This window comes from Arabidopsis lyrata, assembly GCF_000004255.2.
Source record: "Arabidopsis lyrata subsp. lyrata unplaced genomic scaffold ARALYscaffold_7, whole genome shotgun sequence".
In the NCBI taxonomy this organism is placed as follows: Eukaryota; Viridiplantae; Streptophyta; class Magnoliopsida; order Brassicales; family Brassicaceae; genus Arabidopsis; species Arabidopsis lyrata.
Genome location: NW_003302549.1, coordinates 12,597,942 through 12,621,173, shown reverse-complemented (window position 1 = coordinate 12,621,173; position 23,232 = coordinate 12,597,942). Strand labels below are relative to the sequence as shown.

Sequence of the window (23,232 nt, the reverse complement as noted above, 5' to 3'; positions counted from 1 at the left end):
CACATCCATTAATTCCAGCGATTACGAGAAGCACTGCTTCGCGGCTACGACGGCGAAAACGAACTCATTGGCAGAAGTAATCGGTTCCCGTCGCAAAGCCGATCCCGGCGACAAACATGAACCTGCAACACTTCTCCCGGCATGAACCGATTCCCAGAAGATCCGTAACCCAATCTCTCTAATCCTCTACCTAGCGAAAAGAGAGAACCTAAAAATCTAACACCCAATCTCCAGCGCTGACAAGCAAACATGACCTTCACGAGCAAAGCCAACCTCAGATCCGGTCAGACGAAAACAAAATCTAGGAAGCTGAGAGGTTAAATGGCTCAAACCAAGCCTCAACAGCCAAGATCCGAGATTAGCCGTATCAGATCCAGATGGATCTGTCGTTAATTGCCTCAATAAACAGCCTAACCCACCAATCCGCCTTCATGACTTCCGCCGCAACCCGCAGCACCCACCGCGAGCAGACGAGCCGCGAGAAATCTCCACCACCATGCCTCCAGCGTCCTCAACCAAAAGATTTAGCATCGGGAGATTTCTCAAAACTGCCGAGGAAGAAGCCACAAATGCATCACGAACCGGATACTCCACACCGCAGCTGTCGGAGAGGAAAGCTCGCTCACCACCGCATCATTGAAGAAGAACCAGACCTGCAATGAAGATCTAAAAGCAAAAAAAAAGAAAAACTTAAAGAAGATCTGCTTTTTTTTTTCTTGAAGAGAGAGAAGAGAGACGCCGAACGATTGTCCTCCATTTGCTTCTTTTTTTTCATATGAAAAACTCTTCAGAGTTCAAATTATGTCAAGTCAGTATTTAATCATGAGCCTATCACGATGTGGTCGGAGTACTAGATCAGGAGAGTGCATAGAGCAATGAATTTTTTTATTTACAATTAAGTTAGACAAGTTTTAAACCACACAAATAACATAATTATATATCAATGTATCAAAATATCCTATATTGTTGTTGTATGTAGCCATGATAATGAAAAAAATATTAAGATCTTAGATATATAAATAATCATATACATGAAAATGTATAAATTGATATTTCGAGTCAAAAATAAATGTAACCATAGAAATTGTAATTACATAAAATAGATCTAAATTTATTAACAACACGATATAAAAAAAAAACATAAATTAGCAATAAGAACATTCAACATAATTTTTTTAAACAATTTCACGCGTAGTGTGGGTATTCATCTAGTCCTTATAAAAAAACTAATGAAAACAGAATAGACAACGAGTTATCACAAACGTCATCTGCAGAATTATGGATAAGAAGCAGAACAATCAAACAATGTCGCTTTGTAAAAACACAACCCACAAAGTTTATCGGTATAGAAACCTTGTGCACCAACTATGGTGGATTTTCTGCTTGCAACATGCATATCCCTATTAATGATTTACCCACCATGAACCCCAAAAGGTAGTGTGATTTTTCAAACGCGTCCTCCTCAATCCTCATTCTCGTATTGTTTCATCATTTTCTAATTTGTCTAAGACTTCAATCGTTCCTTATAAAGGTTTTAAGCATTTTTTATGAGACATTTATCGCCTGAACGTTTTCTTTAGATCTGTTGATTGCCTTCATATGTAAAATCACAATAGTAATGTGTACAATGTTAGATATTCAAAAGTAGAAACAAAAGTATCATCAACAATATAACACCGTTCATTTCTATCTAAATACTAGTATTTTAAGGACTTCGAGAATAAGGTTATGCTGGCCAAAAAAAGCACAAAATCTTTTGTCTAGCTTAAAGCGCATATCTATTTGATAAGAAAATGTTAGTTCTAAGGATTTCATTGATAAAAGACCTTTTGGAGTTTTTATGACTTTATCTACGGTACAAGAGATGAAAATTGCTATCGACATAAAGATCAATCAATGTTCAAACAATAAAGTATGGACTTTTAATTGCGTTTAGTTGCATTTCTCTTATGGATTTTTTTTCCTTTAAAATGAAAAAAATTATACATGTTGAGCACAACAAAATAGGTGCGTATCAATAGTGAGAGGTGCGTATTTTAGTTTTTCTTCATGAATTGTACCGCATTTTTTTTTACCACTGGTCTGATGTCTCAATTTCTCTCGCGTTAGGATATGAATTGGATTTACACATCATATTTAACTATTAAATGAAGAATCAATTATAGATTTGCCATTTTTTTGAATGGCATTTGTGGATTTTGTACTTTCTTGAATAGTTTGTGGATTTTATCCTTTTTCAGGCTATACAAATGTGATTTAACATGCAATTTATCCGTTATATTTGAGTTTAGTCGGTTCTATTTGTTCTTAGGGTTTAGTATTTGGTATAAAATACATATTTTTGCAAAAAAAAATCGTTTATATAATCTTTTTGCAAAAAAAAATCGTTTATAAAATCGTTTATATAATCTTTTTGTTCACCCAAACTGATATATAATCTCGTTTAATTACAAAATCTAAACTTTAGTTCTCCTTTGTAAACACAAACCGCCATTTAAACTTGTATAATCGTAAAAATTCTAAACCCTAATCATACTTTCTAAACTCAGGCCGACATTTAACCTCATTTAATTGTAAAATCTAAATCCGTTTATAAACCGAAACCGATATTTAACGTCATTTAATCATAAAATCTAAACCCTAATCGTACTTTCTAAACCCAAACCGACATTTAACCTCGTTTAATTGTAAAATCTAAATCTGTTTATAAACTCAAACCGATATTTAACCTTGTTTAATCATAAAATCTAAACCCTAATCGTACTTTCTAAACCCAAACCGACATTTAACCTCGTTTAATTGTAAAATCTAAATTTGTTTATAAACTCAAACCGATATTTAACCTCGTTTAATCATAAAATCTAAACTCTAACCCTTTCTAATAAACCCAAACCGATATATAATTTTGTTTTAGTGGCAAATTAGATTTTTATTATTAGATGGCAGGTTCTGATTGGCTAAAATAAAAGGGGTGAATCCAAGTATTTTTCTTAAATCAATATGGTTCTTTTAAGCTTTGAATCGTCTAACTAATGACTTTTTTATCCTCAATAACACGATTTAGTTTTGACAATGATTCTTAATGTATTAAATATTCTATGCTTTTTTTAGGTATGTTTTAAAATGTACTTGCAACTAATAGAAAAGTAGTGAATAATTCTGGATTTTGTTAGAAACGACCTAGTTTTCTCTAAATAATTATATGTTCGTTTGTAATATTGAACCGGAACCTACCGGTTCAAGCAATCGGTTCATGGTTAACAAGTAAATGTAAAACCCTATTGGTAGCCTTGCCGGAGAGAAGCTTTTGTCTCCGTCACACAACTTGTGCTTCCTCTCGTCCTCGTCTCCGTCGCGTCAGAGAGAAAACGATTAAGCAGGTATGGGGAGAGATAAAGAGGATAAGACAGAGATTGATTCGGTTGTTCCATGGATGAGAGCTCCGGTTGACGTCAGCAATGTCGAAAATTGCGCTCTCGAAACCCTCCCTTGCCTTAATCCCAAGTAAACATCGTTTTGATTGAATTATCTCTCTGTTACGACTTTTGATTGAAACTTGGGCACCTTACTATTTCAAAGTTGGTTTCTAAAGGTTAGATTTTGATTTGGTCTCTCGAGTTATTATTATTCGAATTGGAGTTTTTAGATACTCTCACTTGTGTTAATCCTGCGAATCTATTACTTAAGGTTAATCCTGCGAATCTATTACTTAAGGAGGCGTTAGGGTATGTAGTGAGAGCTTGTTAAACTACCCGATATCTCTGTGTGCTTATGTACATGAATGAGTTCTCTGGCCTTTGCTTATTGAATTTGTTATTGGCCAGTGATAGTAAAACACCACCCAGTTTACACTGATGTTCTGTGTCTTGCTCCTCTACTTCTAAGATCAATTTCTTGTTTGAATATTTTTATCATATCATTTACAATATTCATATGGGTAAGAAGAACTGTTTTGCATCACTTGGTGCGTGATTAATGCCTTATTTTTGAAGTTTTGATGCGATAGGTTGAAGAAGGCATTGGAGAACATGGGCATATCTTCACTTTTTCCAGTGCAAGTTGCAGTTTGGCATGAGACTATAGGGCCAGGTGGTTTTGAAAGAGACATCTGTGTTAACTCTCCAACAGGAAGTGGAAAGACTCTCTCTTATGCTTTACCAATTGTGCAGATCCTTGCATCTCGTCCTGTCAGATGCCTCCGTGCTTTAGTCGTATTACCCACTCGTGATTTAGCATTGCAGGTAGGTTCCCACTCATGCGTTTTTGTAAAATGCAACAACTTTATTTCGCAAGCATATGGTGTACTAAATTCTTCCTTTTAAACTTTTCTAAGTTTAGGTTAAAGATGTGTTTGATGCTATAGCTCCAACCGTGGGATTATCTGTTGGCTCAGCTGTGGGTCAATCTTCGATAGCTGGTGAAATCTCACAGCTCATCAAGACACCTAAACTTGATGCAGGAATCTGCTATGATCCCGAGGATCTTTCCCAAAACTTTGAAAGTGCTGTGGACATATTAGTAGCAACACCAGGAAGGCTGATGGATCATATCAACAACACCAAGGGCTTTACGCTTGAGCATTTGCGTTACCTTGTATGAAGAAATTCCAGATTTCCCTTCTTAGTTCACATCGTTCTTAGTTTCCAATTTGATTGATGAAGCTAATTGTTTCAGGTTGTTGATGAAACCGACAGATTGCTTAGGGAGGCATATCAATCCTGGCTACCAACTGTTCTGCAACTGACTCAGACATCTGACGATGGCCTATTTCCTTCATGTACACCATTTGTTCCTTCCGCTTTTGGTTCTCTGCGGACTGTTCGTAGACAGTGAGTTCCATGTTACTAGCTTATTTCTTTTGTTATACTAATACTAGTCAGTAGTAACATAATAACACGATCATCTTAAACGTTGTAATCAAAACTGATTAAAAAGAACTAATGTGATGTCTGCTTTAAAATCTCAGAAGTGTAGAGAGAGGTTTCAAAGGTAAACCATACCCAAGGCTGGTGAAGATGGTATTATCAGCTACGTTGACGCAGGATCCAAGCAAGCTTATTCAGCTTGACCTGCATCACCCGTTATTCATGACTACTGGAGGAAGCCGATACAGACTACCTGAGAAGTTGGAATGTCTTAGACTGGTATTTATGTGCCTTTAATGTGACGTTTTCCTTTAAGTTTGTGCTTTAACAGAAGATTTATCTGCAAAAGCTTATCTCCACAATTTTCTTCCCATGTCTTTTAACAGATTTGCGAAACCGGAATGAAGCCTGTATATTTGGTTGCTCTCCTAAAATCATGGGAAGGTGAAAAGTGTATCATTTTCACATCTTCCGTAGAGACAACTCGTCGTCTATGCAAGTTACTCAACTTTTTCGGTGATCCGAAAATAAAAGCAAAAGAGTATTCAGGTGGTCTTAACCAATCAGTTCGGAGGTAATATTCGAATCTTGCATTACTTAGTAGCACCGTATACTATCTTTGACACCCATAGCTAAAGAAATCTGCGTGTTTATTGAACAACTTTTGCCTGCAGCAAAGAATTAAAGGCCTTTAGAAAAGGTGATATTCAAGTTCTTGTTGCATCTGATGCTCTAACTCGTGGAATGGATGTTAAAGGGGTAACAAATGTCATAAATTATGATATGCCTCCATTTGCAAAGACCTTCATCCATCGTGCTGGACGGACAGCTAGAGCAGGCCAGGCTGGCCGGTGCTTCACATTGCTGAGTAATCATGAGGTAAACTTAAATTATATACTACACAAACACAGAAACATTCTTTCTCTATATGCTTGTCCACATATTTGTAAACACAAGCTAGAGGTACCTCAGATAATAGATACTAGGTAAAGCAGTGTGTCTGAAACAGGGAAGAAGTTACAGTTTCAGAATCTTGTGCTCATCTCACTGATTCATTAAACTCTTAGGATAAATGTGTTGGAAAACTGCTTGGAACCCACCCTCTATCTGATCCTCTGCTACTTCTTACATACTCAAGCTCTTGACTCTAGCTCCATTTGCTCATTTGGATATATAAAAATTTCAGGTAAGGCGTTTCTCGAAGCTCCTGAAGAAAGTGGGGAGTGATTCATGTCCTATCTATCCGATCCCGCCCACTTCATTAGATTCCATTCGTGCCACTTACACACCTGGTAAGTTCCTAGCCTTGTGTATATAGCTCTAGGAAACACTCTACAAATAGACATGAAAAATAGGGGAGTAATGTGGAATTGAGAATCGGCACTGCGGCTTAGTTGTTAGACCTCCTGATGACCATGTGAATTTAGAGTTAGAGCATTATTTTCCAAATTATTGATGTAGATTTAGAGTTTTATGGAACCCTGTCAGTGCATAGGAAACATAAGAGGCCATTGAATCTGTTAACTGGATTTTGGTAATGACGATGATGATGAAGTCATTTCTCATTTCAGCTCTAGAGAAGCTCAAGGAGTTGGTTGAGTCAGAAGCACCAAAGAAAGGAAGACAAGCTTTTAGACATAATTCAAGAACCGGTAGCTCCCAAACCAAACTTAACAAACGGAGATCAGAAGCATAGTTCTTCTGGATCCCTCAGGTGTGTCGTGTTGTCAAGTACTCAAACGAGTCGGATCCGGTCTTTTTGGGATACAAGACAAAGTACGAGTTATTGGGTTTGGATATTCTTGACGTAAAATTGTTCGTTGAGGCGAAGACTCCATTGTATTAATGAAAAACTATAGCATAACGCTGACACAAGTCGTCACAAAATTTTGAAATTATTTTTAACAATTGCACTTGGTATATTACCTCAGATAATATCACTTTTAATATCTGCTAGCAAAAAGGAAAATGGATGCAGAATAGGTTAAAGACTTGAAGTTAAGCATCAGTTTCTAAATCGAGGAAGTAGTAGGGTTTTTCTTGGCTACTATTGGTTTAGATGAAAATGTGATTGTCATTGCTTATGATAATCCAAAGTTTGTAATGGTTTAGTAGTGTCTCAGATTCTGCGGATGTATCCACTCATGTAACAATATTGTAACAGCTTGTACTTGATCTGTTTGTTTTATAATAAGACTTCTGAGAAAGAACAAAAAAAATAATACCTCAGATAATCATCTAGTTATTATTTATACAATTTCTTATCAATAATTAAGAGATCAGATTTCTTAAAAACTATTACTAATTGTCAGATTATTTAAAAGACTTTTTCAAATAATAGTGATATATTGTTCAAAGAAAAGGAATCACACTATAATATAGTGAAAGGTGTCTATAACTTCTCCCCCCAATAGATTCCTTTTCTTATGAACAAAACCAAAAAAACTTATTTCATATGTTTCGAACAAACTATTTTGTAATCCAATACAACTCAATCCCTTCATGTATAAATAAATATGTGTCACACCTTACACCCAATGTCGGTCCTGAGAGGTACCACATACGAAACAAAAACATGGTCCGGTAGTACAATTATATTATATTTTTATTTTATTGTATAAACTATATATATATATATATATTTTTTTCCTCAAACACCATTTCTATTAAGATATCGGAAAGAGACTCTCCGCTAGGGAGAGCCAATCAGGAACCGACGAACTTACATGGGAAAATAGACTGTTTCGAGCCCGAGCTTATTTGGCTAAACAATCAGCTCGAGTATTAAAACTACGAGGAAGAAATCTAATACTAAATGAAGGGAAAAAACAAACAAGTGACCGGAAAGAGGCCATTTCTGCTGCGAAAGAAGGCCAAGCCTCTTGGTTGTCTAGGATAGATATCAAGTCAGAGCAATCAGATGCGAAGGCGCCATTAGTAATGCCTAGCGAGATCAAACAATCCATTGCCCAAAGCAAAGAATCAATCTCTGCGTGGAGCGGTGAGAGGCTTCTTCTCGAACTCTTTAAGCCAAGTTGAAGAATACGGTTTTGGTCGACTAAAACCCAACCATGTCCACTTAGAGTGTCCTCCAAGTGACAGGAAGCATCAATCTGACATTCCGAGATCCTGGGAGCGGAAGAGGGAAGTAGAACCGATCGGGCGAGAGGCTCGGGATCTGTCGCTTCTTTCATGTTTGCTTTCTTCCAAACAGATGCTTCTCGTAAGGCCAAGGCCAGAGTCTCCTGAGGAGGTTCTTTGAAATTTTCAAAGCAAAATCTGTTTCGACTTTTCCAGATATACCATAATATCCATGGAAAGAGTTCCAGAGTGTCCTCTTCTATTCCGAATTCTTTCCCACGCCAGAAAAGAAAGTCAAAATTATAGAAGAGGGAACTCCTGGGAAAAATGTGTCCTGAGGTGGGAATGGGTGATAAGGCCCAAATTTGCCTCGAAGGCGGACAATCAAAAAGAAGATGGTTTATAGATTCTTCAGGTCCCCCGCAACGGGGGCATCCTTTCTCATTGCCAATATGGCGATAGGATAATCTCTGATAAGTGGCTAGACAGCCTAAAACACATTGCCACACGAAATTCATAAGCTTTCGCGTAGTTTTTAACTTCCATACCTGTGCCTGAAGTGCCGAAACACCAGGTCCCTGAAAAGGGGGGTCACAGGTAGGACGAGATAACTCTCGCGCGGCCTAGTATCCTGATTTAACAGAATAGTTTTCGGATTTGGTATGCGACCAGCTAAAACCATCACTCAAGTAGGTACGACTTGGACGAATCCCTAAAATAAGTGGAATGTCAGCGGGGTCAATCAACTCTTGAAGGCGCTCCAGCTTCCAGAGCTTTGTTGATTGATCAATTAGGTCATTGACATATAGAAGAGGGTCTCTATTGTCAAGAAGACTCTTAGCAGCTCTCGCAGGAATAGTGGGAATCCACGGGTCCTCCCAAACTTTGGTTAGCATTCCGGAGCCTATGGTTCTCCGAAGACCCGAGACAAGGAGAGGTTTGGCAGCCATTATGCTTCTCCAACCATACGAGGGCCGATTCGAGCTTCCTATGTGTAAAGGGTCGCTATAGCGAAAATAACGTCCTCTTAAGACCCTACTTAGAAGAGAGTTAGGAAATCTGTTAAGGCGCCATAATTGCTTAGCCAGTAAGGCTAGATTAAATTCCTCAAGCGTTCTAAAGCCGAGACCACCTTCAGAATAAGGTGTACAAAGTTTATCCCACGCTATCCAGTGAATGTCATTGCTATTTTCGTTGGTTTTCCACCAAAAGTTTGCAATGGCACTGCTTAATTTTGATCGAATTGCTTTAGGAAGTAGGAAGCACGACATTACGTATGTCGGAAGAGCCCGCGCAACAGATTTTATGAGGACTTCTTTACCACCTTTGGACAAGAACTTTGCGGACCAGGTATTGAGCCTTTTTTGAAGTCGGTCTCTGACAAAGGAGAAGACTTGAACTTTTGAGCCATGAATCTGTTCAGGAAGGCCCAGAACGATCCCATACCCCCATCTTGATGAATTCCGATTGTCGCTTTAATGGTATTTCGGGTTGTATTATCCACATCATGGCCAAACATTACCGAGGATTTAGCAGTGTTTAGCTGCTGTCCTGAAGCCTCGCCATAGGTCCGGAGGATATTAATAATTTCTCGACCTTGCGTCGGGTCTGCTTTACAGAAAAATAGGCTATCATCGGCGAACAGAAGATGTGAGGTGGACGGACTGGCGCGGGAAATTTGAAGGCCTTGAATACGACCATTCCACTCGGCATCTTTAAGTTTTGCCACCAATGCCTCTGTACATAAAATGAACAGGAAAGGGGAGATAAGATCACCTTGGCGAATACCCCTGGATGGTCTAATGATACCTCTCGGAGAGCCATTTATAAGAACTTTATACGATACCGAGGAGATACAGCAAGTGATCCAATCAACCCATCGTTGAGCAAAACCCATTTTCAACATTAGGGCCCTAAGAAAAGACCATTCCACCCGGTCGTAAGCTTTACTCATATCTGTCTTTATAGCCATGAATTTTTTCCTACAAGCTGGATTTGTACGGAGGGCATGGAAATTTTCCTGGGCTATAAGAATGTTATCTGTGATAAGTCGTCCAGCCACAAAGGCGGATTGAGTCTCGGATATAAGGTCCAGAAGAAGTTTCTTAAGCCGAATACTCAATACCTTCGATATGACTTTGTACCCAACGTTACACAAGCTGATTGGTCGAAATGCTGCCATCTTCCTTGGTCTATCTATCTTTGGGATCAGGCAAATATATGTCTCATTGAGGCGATCATCAAAAGATCCAGACGAGTGGAACTTTTGGACAAATTTAATTAGGTCTGGTCCAGTCAAGTCCCAGAACTTCTAGTAGAAAAAGGCCGTCATCCCATCCGGACCCGGAGCTTTATCAGGATGGAGAGAGAAGAGGGCTCTTTTAACTTCTTCCGGAGATATTTCTCTTGTGAGCTTTTGATTCATATCCTCCGAGATCATAGTTGGCACATCTTGAAGAACAGAATGGAATTCTTGTGGGTCAGAGGTAGAAAATAGGTCCTTGAAGTAGTCTATCGCTAGACGCTCAATACCCACCTCCTTGTCCACCCACATACCATCGTCGTTCAAAAGACCCAGAATCTTATTTCGAGCTCGCCGCTGTTTGGTGATAGCGTGAAAGAATTTAGTGTTCTTATCCCCTTCTTGGTACCAAGTCTCTCTGCTCTTCATTTTCCAAAAAAATTCTTCTTCTCTATAAGCGTCACAGAGTTTCCATTTTATGGCAAGAAGCTCTTCAGCCGAAATGGAATCATCTTCTTGAGCGCTGTCAATTTTATCTTGTAATTCCTTAATCAGTTTTTCCGAGTTTGTAGAATTCGATTTTTTCCATTTAGAAATAGTTCGTCTGCAATTCTTAACTCTTTGTGTAAAAGTACCTCCTTCAGGCGAAGGGAAATTCCAGCCTTCAAAAACCGACTCTTTAAACCCCGGTTTACCTAACCACCGTTTATCAAAAAAGAATTGCTTAAAAGCTCGGGAAGGACTGTTTTGAATCGAAGCTAGAAGGGGTCTGTGGTCGGAGCCCCATAATTTTAAATACTCCACATTGGTGTGGGAAAAAATAGAGTGTCATTCTTCATTTGCCATGGCTCTGTCAAGCCGAGCTTTGATAAGACGGCGGACTCGATGTCCAGCAGTCCCACAGCTACGGCGTCCTACCCAAGAAAAAAGGTTACCTAAGGATGAAACCTCGATCATCCCACAATTTTCAATCATACACCGAAATGGGAGGAAGGAAGATTCAGATCTACGTTTACCACCTCGCTTTTCATGGTTTCCGGTAATTTCATTAAAGTCACCAATCATAAACCAAGGTTCCGACCGGGAAATACCAATACGGGTTAAACGCTCCCAAACCAGTTCTCGGTATTGAACAACCGGATCTCCATAAACAAAAGTAATAAAAACTCGGTTTCCATCAATAATAGTTTCAATATCAAGAAGCCGATCACTCACAAAAACAAACTTAACCGGATAGTCTTTCGAATACAAAAGGGCAAGACCACCACTGTTACCAATCGGTTCTACAGTTTGTAAACAATCAAACCCTAAAGAAACTTGCATATTCTGAAGATGCAGAAGATCATTTTTAGTTTCCGATAGAAAAAGAAAACCTGGAGAGTACATCCGACACATCTCCTCCAGTCGACGAGTAGTAAGTTGCGCACCCGCCCCTTGACAGTTCCACGCTAGAATCCTCATGGGTTATTTCCGGAGGGAGAATGAAGCCCCACCGTACTAATGTTGAAAAGATCGATCTTAAGTGTAGAGAATAGGTACTCTTTGTCATAAGGGAGAGAAACTGAATTTCTAAGAATTCTCAGTTTCATCAAATTTAAATTGATGTTTTGACACTTAAGTGTCAATGATCTCTCATAATATGAGGATATTGGTGTACAACATAACGCCAACAAAGCTATGCATAACACATCAAATGATTGTATGGGTAAACATTCCATGAGGGAAGATTGATTAAATGAACTGTCTTTAAAAGAGGAAACTAGTCCAACTAGACACATGAAAATGGGCTTTGAAGACATGATGTTTGCTGGGTTTTCTGAATCCCACGAAACAAACTTTACAACATAGGCCCACCAAAAAGATTCAGCTGCAGAGGCCCACGAAGTAGATTCAACATCAGAGGCCCAACAAACTTCCCTTCGTGATGGTGGTACTATGCAGTTTCGTCGGAGACGATAGCCGGTGCCTCCCGTCGAGATGCAAGAGACGATAGCCGGTGCCTCCGATGTGTTTTCCGAGCCATTCACCACCGGCTGGTGAGAGAGAGATCTCTTGACAACTAATGAGTTCCTCGCTGGCGCCGAGGCTGGCCGACGGAAAGAGAGAACAAAGAAAACCTCACCGGAAACCATGGTGGAAATCGAGTGGAAAGAAGAAAAAAAAATCAATTTATCAGCAGATCCGGTTCTGCCGATCTCAGCTGCGCCGCCGTCACCGTCGGCAACACCACATCCATCTTCTACGGAAGCGCGTGGCTCGTCTTTAACCTTAGTCATGGTTTGTCTCTCAAAACTTGTAGATCTGTCGTTTTACCGATGAGAATTCTTCTTGTGCCACGAGAGAATAAACTCTATGACTTAGCATTTAGCTAGATAGAATCTTTAATTTCAGAGTCTAGTTAGAGACAAAGAGAGAGGATATCTTCAGGGCTTAGCATAATGCTAGAATTGGTCTTCGTTTTAATCAACTGATGAGAAGGAAGAGAAGCATCTTCTGAGAAGAAAACTCGAATTGGAGAAGATGAACCGCAGATCTACGCCTATTTAGAACACTTCCAAGGAAGAGAGGAGGATAGATGAGAAGGGGAGAACAAGATGAATTCAGATCTGTTGTTGGAGATCCAAGAGCTTCATCTCGTCACCGTCCGTACAAGCCTCCGCAAGAGAGAGAAAACCAGGAAGCTTTTTTGATACTTGATATTGAGAGATTGTCTTGTGACTTTAGTTCAGGAAAAAAAATTGTATAAGCTATATAATACTTGATTGAATACATATATAAAAAAATTTAGTCCACAAATATAATATACTATTGTTAAAATATTTTTGCTTCAATTACTCACTCCGTTTCATAATATAAGTCGTTATGGATAAACTTTTTTGTTTCACAATATAAGTTGTTCTCAAGTTCCCATGCAAATTATATATTACTTTAATATTTTATATTTATTTATATTATGCATTCTTTTTTATGATTTGATATACTTTTTAAAAATAGATATTTTTGATCTGCGTGTTTTTAGCTAAAACGACTTATATTATAAAACGAAAGGAGTATTTAATTTGATACAATCTACATTAAAAAAAAATGCATTGTTATTCTTTCCCAACCACATATATATATATATTAAATATAAAATTGGACTCATAAAATAAGATTCCACAAAATAGGTTCTCAAACCATTGCTTTATTTTGCTGCCCAAGGTCGGCGGCTCTCACAACCTGAAACACAGAAGCTTCATTAAAGGACAGCTTCCCATTTTAGAATCGGAGTTGGATTCGGAAGCTCTCAGAAGCTTTCATAATTTCGCTTCCTTGGTGCTTACGGAAAAATCACTTTAGAAACTCGCTAGAAGCTTGCGATTCCGATTGGAAGCTTGAACTTCCATTTTAAAAGTTTGATGTCACATATAAAAAATTATAAAAGTATTTTTGATAGTTTTTTATTAAAAAAATAATAATTGTTTAGCTTTATAGATGAAGGTAACCAACAGATCTGAAGATAACGTTTAGGCTATAAATGACTTAGAAGAAAATGCTCAAAGCCTCTACAATAACTACAAGGCTACAAGGGAACGACTGAAGTCCCATACATATCAGAGAATGATGAAACAATGCGGTAATGAGGATAATAAGGTTTACTTTCATCGAGCAATTATGAGGAAGATGTGTTAATCAACAACCACACTACGGTATGAGATTTGTGGTGAGAAAATCATCAATGTGGCTATGCATGTTGCAAGCAAAAAATCCGCTGTAGTTGGTATACAAGTTTTCTACACCGACAAACTTTATGGATTGTGTTTCTTCATAGCGACGTTGTTTGATTGTTATGTCTCCTTATCTATAATTTTGGAGTTAACTTTTGTGTTAATTCACTGTCTCTTATGTTTTCATTTGTGTCTATATAAGGATTTCTTATGGATTTGGGGTTTTCTTTGTACTTAAAACGTGCAAGATAAATTTTAAAAAGTACTTGTTTGGATGAATGGTATGTATACAGTGGAATCACGTTTTCGAAATGTGAATACAAATATATTAATTGTAGTGTCAATAGTTTGGTAAAGTTATTATATTATTTGGTTATTGACTTATTGTTATAAGCAAGGAAAACAACATTGCAAGGATTTTATGAAGCCTTAAGAGCTGAACTCAATCCGGATATATAATTATTTTATTTTTGATCAAAATCAAGATAGTAAGTGTGGAAGTCGAAACTAACACAATCGAGATTTGTCTAGGGTTTTAATTTAGGGATACGATTTGCGAGAATTCTCAAAGAACGACAGAATCAATTGATACCAAAGATGGTGTTCTTGATATTATTAAGAAAAAGATGACTTTGATCGTACAAGAGTTTGATCGTAAGAAAAAGGTGTTTGTGCTGTGAGAGCTTTGCGTAGTGTAAATTCTAGAGCGATATTGCTTGCCCTTTGCTTGAGCCTTGAGTCTCTTTATATATAGGGGTGATAAACCGCCTCCCCAACGATATTCTCGGAAGATTTCCATTTATCTTGAAGTCGGCCTAGAATATCGCGGGTTTAGGATAGTTTCCTTATTCATCGGGGTTTCTTGGAAGATTTCCTGATTTGAGGTGATCCTTCAATATTCTCCCTTATCATTTCCGGGTATATCGGAAATGATGCCTTGCTTAGAAATGATACTCTGAAGGCGAATATTTACTAAGTCCTTACCTTGGGACGTCTTCTGTATTCATGCTCAGGAACAACGTTCCTTTCGCCTCGGGTACATTGGTTCTTTGGCTCGGGTGTCTTGTGAAGTCGGCTCGGGATGAAGGGAGAGTTCAGCTTGGGTAAGGTGGTGTATCGGGTCCCGCTCCCGAGGCGATACAAGATGTCCCGAGCCGGTTCAGCCATGATTTTGCCGAGCCGATCTGGTGATCGATCTCGAGCCGGTTCGGTGATCCCGAGCTGGTTTGATGATCGATCCCGAGCTGGTTGGTGATCGATCCCGCACCGGTTCGGTGATCCCTAGCTGATTAAGTCAGCGTTCCCCGAGCCACCTCGGTCATGGATCCCGAGGTGCCGTGTCTTAGCTCGGACTTAATGCGGGTGGAATCTGACCCCAACAGTAAGTAACAATTGTTTATCCGGAACTAATCTCAACACATATGACAACTCATGCCTTTATAAAAAAAAAAAAGTAATTAAGTAGTAATTTTGTACAACATATTTCATCCAAGTATTTTTGTCCATATAACCCTTATATGAATTAGCTAATTATGTGTTATGTGTATGATTCAGATTGTATACTATCTGAATCAGTGAGTATATGTGCAAAATCAATTTTTCAAGGTGTTTGTAGATGATGTAATTGAATATAATAATCTATATAAAATCACCACAATAGAAGATTATATTCACCTTTATCCACCTCTGCTATGTAAATTAAATATTTTCTTCTATGTAAAATTTGAATATAATTTTTAAATATAGCCGTTATAAATCTGTGGAGGCAAATGATGTGAATTTCGCTAATTTGTGGGAGAAATAAATTTCATTAGTTCTCTACAAATTTTCTTATCCAATTAACATAAAAAGATAGATCAATGGGGGATGTGCCTTTAGTCAAGTGGTTAAGTCCACTTGACTCCGCCTTCCCCACCGGAGTTCGACTCCACTAAATCGCGTTACCCCGCGTAGTAGGGATTGGCTATGGATCGGGCCTTGTCGATCCAAAGATGTCAAAAAAAAAAAAAAAAAAAAAAAAAAAAAAATATATCAATGGAGACACAAAATTTAAAACCACTACACAATCTTTTAAGTCTAAATTTTTCAAAATTAATATTAAAACTAATCATAAGAGTTAACATTAAGAGCCCATCAATGACTATATATGGTCTAACCATGTCTTGGAAAATAATACTTAAACTTTGTATTTATGTATATTATTTGAAAGTTACATTTTTTGTTACGGTTAAAGTGGGATTTCGGACCCATATCCCTACGTCTCCTTTGAAGGAGCGTGACTAACTTTTCTTATTAATGAAAGTGGTCTGATACGGGTAGTCTTAATGCTCTTGGAGCATATTATCGTCCTATTCCTCTGGCTCCTGCTGCAATAAAACTAGAGGCAAAAGGTGGTGATGGAGGAGCTTCTTGGGATGACGGTGGTAATTTTGAAGGTGTTAGAAAGATATTCATAGGACTAAGCGAAAACGCTATAGCCTTCGTCAAGTTTATGTACTACAAAGACGCTCGGATGGTCTACGGAGATGATCATGGGAACAAGACCTTATTTGATGACAAAGAGGTCATTGATCCAATTTCCTTATATAATTTAAAGCTTTAATATTAGTACGTGATCAACTTACTATTATTCTCGATTTTACTTTTTTAATTTGCAGTTCGAACTGAATTATCCAGTTGAATATGTCACGTCAGTGGAGGGTAGTTATGAAAATAAATCCGGGGTTATAACCATGCTTAGGTTCAAGACCAACAACCAAACCTTTCCAGACATTGGAATCGGTACAACATCTAGTTTCGAACTCGTTGATAACAAGATTGTTGGATTATATTGGAAAATCAAGTAACATGCTTTTTCATCAAATTGGTGTCCATGTCAAACCCATCTGATTATCTAATTCTGGACTAAATTCGATCATGTTCTTTTGTAATCTCATCTTTTACACTATTTACATTTGTGTCCTGTTTTTTTTTTTTTTTTTTTTTTTTTTTTTTTTTTCTGTTTGGGGGTCTCCTATTTGGTTTAAGCTTGTCTCATTAAACTCATGTAATAAAGAGTATATGGAAATTTTCTAAAAGGCATGATAAATCTTCACCCTTAAAAATAGCCCAAAACTCGCATTGACGACTAGAACTTGGTTTAAATGACCTCCACCATGTTACGTGGGATGGCCGTACTAGCCAGTTTTAACGGCCCCAGCAGCAAAAGATCTTATATGGTCGAATTATTTGGACCAACACAAAACCAAAACACAATTACTCTTACAGTTGTTTGCCCATGAGAGGAAGAGTAAAAACTAAGCAATAACACGAAAATTCTCGTAAGTTAAGCACACGTGACCCTGCTTGGTTGCATCATTGCTTGAATCATAAGGTTCACATTGGCGTTTAATTTCAATTTTAATGTTTTTACCTTAAATTTCATTCAATATGGAGAGAAAGGAATCAGAGGTGACATAAACCAAAACCATATCTTCCTTTTCTCCACAAAACTACACATAAATTTGTTCAAAACACATAATAACCAAAACATTTATTAACATTAAGATAGATATATCACAACTGAATTTATTACCAAATACTAATTATTGTTTCAAAGACAAATAAGATTGACAAACAAAGATGTGATTTGATCTTTAAATCTTCTTTCGGGCTTCGCCACACCTATAAGTAAACTCTATCATTTTCCCAAAATCAATGACCCGCTTAACGATTTCCCGCGGCACACTCTTTGATGTCTTCAATATCTCCTCGTCATGGTTTTATCCAAGTCTCTAACCATTTTGTGAAGCTGTATAATCGTTTCCTCCTTGGTTAATTTGTATTGCTTTATATAGTACTCGATGGCATTAACATCAAACCCTCTGCTCATGTCACTCTGCTAGATACCACATGCATGCATTACTAATCATATGTTAAACACAATGTCTTGATCACTAACAAAACAAAAAGAAACACTTGATCAACTAATTTTTGTTACCTCAAAGCCGGCCATGTCTTTCATCAGACGAGCCTTTTTAGCTTAAGCCTCAACGAAGTTTGGTCTAGATTTTAGTTATTTATAACCTTGTTATCCCTAAAAATTTGTCCCAACCCCAAAAAACTGCATGCTATACTTACATACATTGTTACTTCGACTCCCCCAATCTCCAAGTACTCATCAAATGTAGGCACCACGTCTTCTTGTTCCCACTTGGTATAGCAAAAGTTGGATCTTACGTATATCTTGAACTGCTTGTTAAAAAGAATGTTAATGTCTATGACAGCATCTATTTATTATTTTGATATTTGGATGGAACTTATATATGTACTCTACCTCTTCAAGTGCACCTTGCACATTATATGACAATCCCTCTTCGGATCTGCCTGTGCTTTCTCACTCTTCATATAATATGGTAAATCGTCCACACAATAGTACTACATTAGTTCTCAAAATCTTAAATAGTACTATTAAATAAATATTTGGAAAAGAAAACCAAAATCTATAACAAAGGTTAATTGGAATAGTGCATCCGCTGCAACATTTCTTTGACGATTGACATGTCCGAAAGATAAACGTCGTATAGAAGAGTACCAAGAATATTATGATGATCCCCACCATATTTTAATTTTAAGGAACAAATTTAATTTTGATTTTCATAAATTTTCTAATTTAGTACTAGTATAATAACCTAATTTACTCATTTTTTTGTTCCAATTTTATTTATTTTTTAACGGCTGTTTCTACATGTAAGAAATAAGCATTAATTTTTGGAGAAAACGAAAACCCCTAAATTTAAAAGGAAAGAGAAACCAAATTTTTTTCATCATTGAGCTTTTTTTCTTCTACAGAACCCTAATTTCACGTTCTAGGTTTCAATATCTCTCTCTTATGATTCTCATTTCTTTGATTCCCCAATCTCTAGGGTTTAGTGTTTTACCCAAATTCATACCCTAATGGGTGCCGTAGCGATCAATCGTAAACGCAGCGACGAATCCTTCAATTTCAATCAACAATCAACCAACCCTTTACGAAATTCACCGTATTTCCAAGCTTCCAAGAAACGAAGATTCTCATTCGCTATGTCTGAAGATTCAGGCAAGCCAGCTTCTTCGTCTTCAAACCCAACAATCTCGAGGATTTCAAGGTACCCTGATGCTAAAGCTCCTCTTAGACGAGAAATTCATGCTCCTAGTAGAGGCATTCTTAGATATGGGAAAGCTAAATCTAACGATTATTGCGAAAAGGACGGAAATTTCTTTGTTCGTAAGTATGATGATGCAAAGAGATCAGCTTTGGAAGCTTTGAGATTTGTTAAGAAAGATAAAGATTTTGTTGATTTGGGTGATGAGGTTGAAAAAGAAGCTGTTGTTTCTGATGATTCAAGTGTTGAAGAGATTGTAGTTGTTGATTGTGATGATGAGGAGGAAGATTTGGTTGGGGAGAAGAAGAAGAAGAAGAAGAAGAAGAATCAGCCTTCTTTTTCTTCTGGTGTTACGGATGTTAAGAAAGGGGGTAACTTTAGAGTTGATGATACTAGTATGATGCTGGATTCGTTGTCTTTAGATAGAGATGAGAGTGATGCTTCGAGTCTTGAAGCTTATAGAAAGCTTATGCAAAGTGCGGAGAGGAGGAATTCGAAATTGGAAGCTTTGGGTTTTGAGATTGTGTTGAATGAGAAGAGGTTGTCACAGCTTCGTCAGTCTCGCCCGAAGCCTGTGGAAAAACGTGTTGAGGTGACACGATTTATACTAATCTTTCTCGAATTGGATATATATTAATGACATTGCTTTGTTTGGATTGTTTTTCTAAAATGTATATGATGTTATCGCCTACTGTTTGTAGTGTAGACTGAAAATAGTACAATTCTTGTTGGCTTTATTGGTTATTAAGCTGCAATTATTGCTTATGTTCACACAGTCAAAGTTCTTCTACTTATAAGAGTGTATTGCAATCTTAGCTTTGTGATCCTTACCGTGTTTCTATGTTTATTATTGTTGTTAACACTATGTTTGTTGTGTTGTTGATCTAATGAAGGTGCCTCGTGAACCTTTTATACCTCTCACCGAAGACGAAGAGGCTGAAGTCAACCGTGCCTTTTCTGGGAGAAATAGGTATATTTTCTTAAGACGCTCTAGCATGTTGAGTGATTTTTTGAGTCTAACCAAAAACCAAATGTCGCCCATTTTTCAGAAGGAAGGTCTTGGCTACTCATGAAAACTCAAACATTGATATTACTGGAGAAGTTCTACAATGCCTTACACCATCCTCATGGCTAAACGACGAGGTACAGCTTGTTCCATAATGTTCTACACAATTAAGAGTTCTTAAATCACATTTTCTTTTGCTGAGTTCTTGCTCTGTTTTTTAGGTTATCAATGTCTACCTTGAACTACTCAAAGAAAGAGAAACCAGAGAGCCCAAAAAGTATTTGAAGTGTCATTTCTTCAATACATTTTTTTACAAAAAGGTTTGTTTTCATTTTTGTGCCAACATGATTTGTAAGAAAAATATTGATCCGTTTTGCCTCATGTCAGTTCGATTACGTAGCTGCTACTTGCTTCCATAAAAATGATAAGCAGTATGTTTAAGTGATCTTTTTGATAAGATCATTGATATATTTTGGCCTCGTTTCTCCCCATGGTACTCAGTTGTCTCTGGCTTCTGTATCCCATGAATGGCAGTGAGTAACCATGACAAGCTGTGGCCTTTTTATATGTTAATGAATCCTCGGGCACTTATATTTGTCTTTCTTAAATTACTTTTCAGCTGGTGAGCGATTCTGGTTATAATTTTAAAGCTGTCAGGAGATGGACTACGCAGAGAAAGTTGGGATATGCTCTTATTGACTGTGACATGGTAATTTTGTTGAAGAACCTGGGTTTTACAGATGTTATCCATATTTCTATGTTTTAATCAGTTTCTTGCCCTCTGCAGATATTTGTTCCCATCCACAGGGGTGTACATTGGACCTTGGCAGTAATTAACAACAGGGAAAGCAAGCTCTTGTATCTTGATTCACTGAATGGAGTTGATCCTATGATTTTGAATGCTCTGGTATAATTTAATTTCCAAACTCTTATCCTCTTTATTTAGTCTTAATAACTGACATATTGGAGGCATTAAAGATATCTGATGCTGATTTATCTTTATCATCATTTCTTGATTCTAAAATCTGTCTGGAGACATTTTGGAGATGCCAAAAGCTGCTATTGCTTTTTTAAATTGGACTACTGTGAAAATGTCAGCCATACATACTAGTCGTTATAGCTAATGCCAGATCTGATATTGTGCTTCAGGCAAAATACATGGGCGACGAAGCGAAGGAAAAAAGTGGAAAAAACATTGAAGTTAATTCGTGGGAGATGGAATTTGTTGAAGACCTTCCCCAACAAAAGAATGGGTACGTAACTGTTCTTGAACTTGCTATGATCATGATCATGTAAGAGGTACATCTAAGAGGTATCTTGTTAGGAAAAAAACCTTCAGGAGGATCAGCTACTTGTCTTCCGATGTGGAATATGTTTTTTTTTTTAAAGATAAATGATAAATCTGGTTTGAGATTGATTAGGAGAAATTCACCTGATATGAATTTTGAATATGGAATCAACAAGGGTAACTGAACTGTTCACCGGAAAACTAATGATTTTCATAAATTCCTACCTGGGCGGTTGCCTAAATATCATTTTCTTCAGTCAAGATGGTGTGGTGTTGAATTAAGCATATTGTTATACAAGTTTCTTCTGTTAATTTATAATCGTATGTGCTTACGCTCTTTAGCTCTCTGGTTAAGCTCTCTGCTAACTCTTATCTTTTTTCTTTGTTGCAATTTTTATATTCTCAGGTATGACTGTGGAATGTTTATGCTTAAGTACATCGATTTTTTCAGTAGAGGCCTGGGGCTATGTTTCAGTCAGGTAAGCTATCAGAATCCAGATCCCTAAATGCCTCAAGAAACTGGTTGTCATGAATCAATATGAAATTAGTATAGTCCCCTAGCAGTTAAAGTAAGTTGTAGGATTTGGCGTAATAACAATGTATTACTACTTTGGTGCAGGAACACATGCCATACTTCCGACTCAGAACAGCTAAAGAGATTCTGAGATTACGAGCTGATTGAAGTTGCTTGAGCTAATTAATGTATTTTCAGCTTTTAGGAATGCTATTTTTGCTTGCCATTGTTTATTTGTTCGAACTTTAAATCCCACTTCTTTTAGGCAGTGAAGCACTCAGCTTCAATAGCAGAGGTAAACACTGAGTCAAGCTCAGAGCTCTTAGCTCCTTTTATTGTATTTTTCTTTTTTTGTTTTAAAATGTAGATGAAGCGTGATTATTTTATGTTGGTTAGTCTAACTGAAGATATATAAATTGTCGAAAACCTTTTACGGTTCAATTTATTTTCCTCTGTTCCTTAGCCAATTCTATTCATCGCAATCAACTATTATTATAGCAGATAAAGTCTTGAAAGCAAATGTTTTCGATATACAAAATGTTCTGCACAATTTCCCCAATACATACACGAATGTGTTACAAATATACAACAAACTGCGATTTAAGTTAGAGTTTATGGCAGTAAAGAACTTCACAATTCACATTTTCATTATCAATAAGTTGCAGAAGACATTTGAATACAAATGTTGACAAGGACACAGAAAAACAAAAACCCTCCCAAATGTAAAATTGACAAATTAAAAACCACCCCCTCCCAAAAACAAAAACAAATTCCCCAATTCATAAAACACGAGAGGAAGGAAGATTTGTGTGTATTAGAATAAAAGATCACCTGACTGGAACGCAAACTAACTTCCACTGCCTTTCCTAGCGCGGAACTCTCTTCCGGCTAAGTATCTCTTGTTCTTTCAGACGGTGTTGGAACCGAGCAAGACGAGCTTGTAGACTTACGAGACCAGCTGCTTTACGGGACAACACAAAACTCAGTTGTGTAACATAGTTGTCAATCATGCTCCCTGGCCGATCCACCTCTGCTAGTAATTTCATTTCCTGAAAAAAAAAAAACCTTAAATAATGTTAAAACAAATACAAGACACTATAAGCCAATAACAAGCAGGTAAATGACTTTTACTACCTCACGAACTATTTCCATTGTATCCTCGATCTCTTTTCTGTGCGCTGTAATTAAGGCCTCTTCCTCCTGCCAGAGATTAAACAATATAATTACCATAGTACAGGCTTGTAAGACTATTCGTGACTGAAATTCGTAAAATTCCCTCACGCTCGTAGCATGGTTTAGAAGTAGGAAGGGTTAAATGGCTCTTTACCTCAAGCAATGCATCGATGTTTTCATCAAGAGAAGGCTCCGTTGTTTCATACTGCCTTGAAGCTGTTGTTTCATATTGC

The 23,232-nt window shown here is 37.4% G+C and overlaps 3 protein-coding genes across 5 annotated transcripts in view; 2 read left to right on the top strand and 1 right to left on the bottom strand.

The window, feature by feature from the left end:
* Positions 1-3,288: 3,288 nt before the first annotated feature.
* On the top strand, positions 3,289-6,812 carry LOC9304249 (DEAD-box ATP-dependent RNA helicase 1). 2 transcript variants are annotated; one of them, XM_021019538.1, is made up of 9 exons: positions 3,289-3,504; positions 4,007-4,241; positions 4,339-4,593; positions 4,675-4,829; positions 4,967-5,144; positions 5,252-5,439; positions 5,540-5,744; positions 6,052-6,157; positions 6,437-6,812. In XM_021019538.1, the coding sequence occupies exons 1-9, from the start codon at positions 3,383-3,385 to the stop codon at positions 6,559-6,561; spliced, it is 1,569 nt and encodes a 522-aa protein (XP_020875197.1). In that variant the 5' UTR covers positions 3,289-3,382; the 3' UTR covers positions 6,562-6,812. The 2 variants fall into 2 exon arrangements, with proteins under 2 accessions (XP_020875197.1, XP_020875198.1); XM_021019539.1 differs by having other exon boundaries at positions 3,417-3,504; positions 3,993-4,241.
* Positions 6,813-18,682: 11,870 nt separating this feature from the next.
* LOC9306274 (ubiquitin-like-specific protease ESD4) lies at positions 18,683-22,273 on the top strand. Its single transcript, XM_002870157.2, has 9 exons — positions 18,683-19,610; positions 19,912-19,988; positions 20,068-20,161; positions 20,246-20,344; positions 20,644-20,733; positions 20,812-20,931; positions 21,174-21,277; positions 21,719-21,791; positions 21,932-22,273. The coding sequence occupies exons 1-9, from the start codon at positions 18,831-18,833 to the stop codon at positions 21,992-21,994; spliced, it is 1,500 nt and encodes a 499-aa protein (XP_002870203.1). The 5' UTR covers positions 18,683-18,830; the 3' UTR covers positions 21,995-22,273.
* A 168-nt stretch (positions 22,274-22,441) lies between these two features.
* LOC110226255 (kinesin-like protein KIN-13A) overlaps positions 22,442-23,232 on the bottom strand; it is a 5,292-nt gene continuing 4,501 nt past the window's right edge. For both annotated transcript variants that reach the window (XM_021017206.1, XM_021017207.1), the window contains exons 13-15: positions 23,154-23,232; positions 22,961-23,026; positions 22,442-22,875 (exon numbers count right to left, since the gene is read on the bottom strand). In XM_021017206.1, the coding sequence (XP_020872865.1) occupies positions 22,693-22,875; positions 22,961-23,026; positions 23,154-23,232 (328 nt within the window). In that variant the 3' untranslated portion in view covers positions 22,442-22,692. The remainder of the gene's footprint in view (positions 22,876-22,960; positions 23,027-23,153) is intronic.

Coding starts and splice junctions, on each gene's coding strand:
- LOC9304249 (XM_021019538.1), top strand. CDS start 3,383: ATGGGGAGAGATAAAGAGGATAAGACAGAGATTGATTCGGTTGTTCCA. Junction 5,145..5,251: donor AGTTGGAATGTCTTAGACTG/GTATTTATGTGC, acceptor GTCTTTTAACAG/ATTTGCGAAACCGGAATGAA. Junction 6,158..6,436: donor TCGTGCCACTTACACACCTG/GTAAGTTCCTAG, acceptor TTCTCATTTCAG/CTCTAGAGAAGCTCAAGGAG.
- LOC9306274 (XM_002870157.2), top strand. CDS start 18,831: ATGGGTGCCGTAGCGATCAATCGTAAACGCAGCGACGAATCCTTCAAT. Junction 20,162..20,245: donor CCTCATGGCTAAACGACGAG/GTACAGCTTGTT, acceptor TCTGTTTTTTAG/GTTATCAATGTCTACCTTGA. Junction 20,734..20,811: donor CTCTTATTGACTGTGACATG/GTAATTTTGTTG, acceptor TGCCCTCTGCAG/ATATTTGTTCCCATCCACAG.